Below are 3222 nucleotides of genomic sequence, written 5' to 3' on the forward strand. Positions count from 1 at the left end.
TCATTACTAATAGATTCTTGCATATGATAAAGAGTTAAGTGGCATGAAAAGCTATATTTAAATATACTGCATCTAACCTCTGTGCGATTTTCTATAATCTGGGTTGAGAAAATCTGAAACAAAATATGAGAGGGATTGGTTTGCTTGTGTAGCTCTGAGGGAGTGTGTTCTCTTCCTACCAAATGAAGAACCAAAAATTCTGAACAGAATCATTGTTGGTCACAAATCTCCAGAAAAATCTTAGGGGAATTTAAAACTTGCACAAAAGTGGTTTTGGCTGTATCTTGCAGGTTTTAACAACAAATGTATTCAATCTAATTTTACACTGGTTCTCTAGCACAAAGCTTATAAATATTTATTATCAAAGAAGAATAATTATCTAAAGCAAGACTTTTTCTAAAACACACTTTGCAGAAGTATACATCTGCCAGTTTCAGTCTTCTAATGTAACAGCCCAGGGTTAACCTGGAGGCCCAGGAGGTCGAGGGTAGGACCTTGTGATAGATTAGTAGATTATTCTGTTCCTGACATGCTAGGGAAGAATGTTCCACACTTTCAGCAATACTTTGAAAAAAGTTATCAAATATTTGAAGGTAGATGAATTATACAAGATTATTTAAACTTTAAAGATTATTTGATTTTTTAAAAATTATCACTTTCCTGACTTTCTTGTCACAATCTTGTTATATAACTTGTCTTTAAAATAATGCCTAAAATTATATAAATATATATAATGACAAGCATCTGTCTGTATAAATTGTGCAGGGACTATTCACAGCACTTAACCATATTAACTCTATTAACACTTTAATAATATAGGTAAAATATTCTCCACCATTTTAGGAATGAGTTAACCGAAGCAAAAAATTAACTTCTTCAAGGTCTAACTCATTTTCTATGTACAAATTTAGCGTTTAAACCAAAACAATCTGCTTTCTTCCTCTATCTAGAATGTCACTTCTATGTGAGATAGTTTACACACATATGAACACTTAAACACATTTTTCTGGGATCTTTACTATATCTCAGAATAAAATGACACAATCCATCTTGGCATATATCCCCCTAATGGAAAACAAAGAGCTATCCAAAAGCAGATAGTCTTTAATTGCCACTTGAAAAGTTTAATATTTACATATATCTTGGGATTAAGAAAAGTGCTTGGCTGCCTTTAAAGAAAATGTTTTTAAATAAATTCTCTAGTTTGAGTAGTTATGTGTTTTCTGGTGAAGTTATTGCAAGTTCCCAATGAGAGTTTGTAAACAGAACTAAATGAATTTTAAAATTTTACTTCTCAGGAAGAATCTACCTTAGATCTTATGGCTTTCCAAGCTGCATCTTTTACATCTTTGTTTCTTAGACTGTAAATCAATGGATTCAGCACTGGAATGATAATGGTGTAGAACACTGAGATAATTTTGTCAGTGTTGGGAGAATACAGGGAGCTGGGCCTTGAGTAAATGAAGAGCAGAGTTCCCTGGTAGATGGCCACAGAAGTCAAGTGAGAGGCACATGTGGAGAAGGTTTTCTTCCTCCCACTAGTAGAGCAGATCCTTAAGACTGAGAGGAGAATGAAAAAGTAGGACATAATGATGATGATGAAACAGATGATTTCAACTGAGCTGCCATATGTGGAGAGGAGCCACTCATTAACTGTTGTGTCTGAGCAGGACAGCTTAAGCAGGGGAGGGAGGTCACAGAAAAAGTGATTAATGACATTTCTGTCACAGTATTTCAGAATAAAGGCAAAAGATGTGTGAACCAGGGAACTCATGTTGCCTCCAATGTATGACAAAACAATCAGCCATATACAGAGGCCCTGAGACATCGTCACTGTGTACAGTAAAGGGTTACAGATGTCAACATAGTGATCATATTCCATGACAACCAAGACAAAGCACTCAGTGTCTGCAAAAGTACAGAAGAAATAAAACTGTAGGGCACATCCATAATAGGAAATAGATTTGTTCTCTGAGAGAAAGTTGGCCAACATTTTGGGAACAATGACTGAGAAATAACAAAGGTCTATGAAGGATAGGTTGCTGAGGAAGAAATACATGGTGGTTTGAAGGTGTGCATCAATCTTAATCAATAGTATCAGTCCAATGTTCCCCATTAAAATCATACCATACAACAGCAGAAATATGAGGAAGAAGACAATTTGTAGCTCAGGGCGTGTTGGAAAACCTAATAGGATAAATTCAGAGATCAAGGTATGGTTTCCATCTGTAAATTCCATCGTACATAGACTTTTCTGAGAATTCTAACATCCTAAAATGTTATATGGTTGAAAACAGAAAAGTAAATAGATATAAGTTTATGACATTGTTTTAAAAAAGTAAATGAATAAGCAAGGAATCAAGAAAACACATTATCCTCATATGTTTTGAAATATATCCTTGAGAGTCATATTTTAGAATTCAGTTGCTGTCAAATTTCAGAGTTGCAGGTTTAATTTTATATATTTTGTTACCTCTTTCTGCCATTAGATGGTTGCATATGTTATTGTATCACAAGTATAACACAATAACTGGCTGAGAAGGTTAAAGAAAGTAATAACTTCATGAATGGACTGATGATCTTATAAAGGAAACAAAACACATTTTTTATTTAAAATAGATGTATAGAATATCACAATGGTAATTTTAGAACAATCTGCTTTTACTATCAAGGATTTAGTAGATACTAGTGTGATGTGTCTCTCAGCAGTATGAACAGAGTGGTGTACAAAAACATATGCTAGATTATTATATTTTAGGTATAAAACAGAGGAGATATTAGTTAAATGAAAAAATATTTCAGCAAATATAAGTTCTGAGTATGTTTTCAACAGGTAAGAACTTAAGGTAATTCCATAAATACCATCCATATACTAAATAATGATGAAAAATTGTTATTTGTTTTGTATGTTTGCTATGTATCAATGTTTCTAAGTAATACTTGGGGACCATGAGTTCACTGATTGAGTAAAGAATGCACAGCATTTAGTTATAATTTATAATTAAACTAGATTATATGGCATCCTCACTTAATAAATATTAAAGGCAAATAAAAATAGCTGACATTTATTTTTATTCTAATATAATGCAATTTGTGGAGACTGAGAGGTCAATCACTAAATATGAGGTCTCAGAATATTTCTAAGAACAAAACATGAAGTACTTGAAGAATTTCAAATAAATTGATTTTGAGGTAAAAGGAATTTAAACTTGATCTTGAAAA

The 3222-nt window shown here is 32.7% G+C and overlaps 1 protein-coding gene across 1 annotated transcript; it reads right to left on the bottom strand.

Moving 5' to 3' along the window:
• Positions 1-1294: 1294 nt before the first annotated feature.
• On the bottom strand, positions 1295-2239 carry LOC109676626 (olfactory receptor 5I1-like). Its single transcript, XM_074068920.1, has one exon. The coding sequence runs from the start codon at positions 2237-2239 to the stop codon at positions 1295-1297; it is 945 nt and encodes a 314-aa protein (XP_073925021.1).
• Between the last annotated feature and the right edge of the window lie 983 nt (positions 2240-3222).

The sequence above is a fragment of the Castor canadensis genome, chromosome 1, assembly GCF_047511655.1.
Source record: "Castor canadensis chromosome 1, mCasCan1.hap1v2, whole genome shotgun sequence".
Lineage (NCBI taxonomy): Eukaryota > Metazoa > Chordata > Mammalia > Rodentia > Castoridae > Castor > Castor canadensis.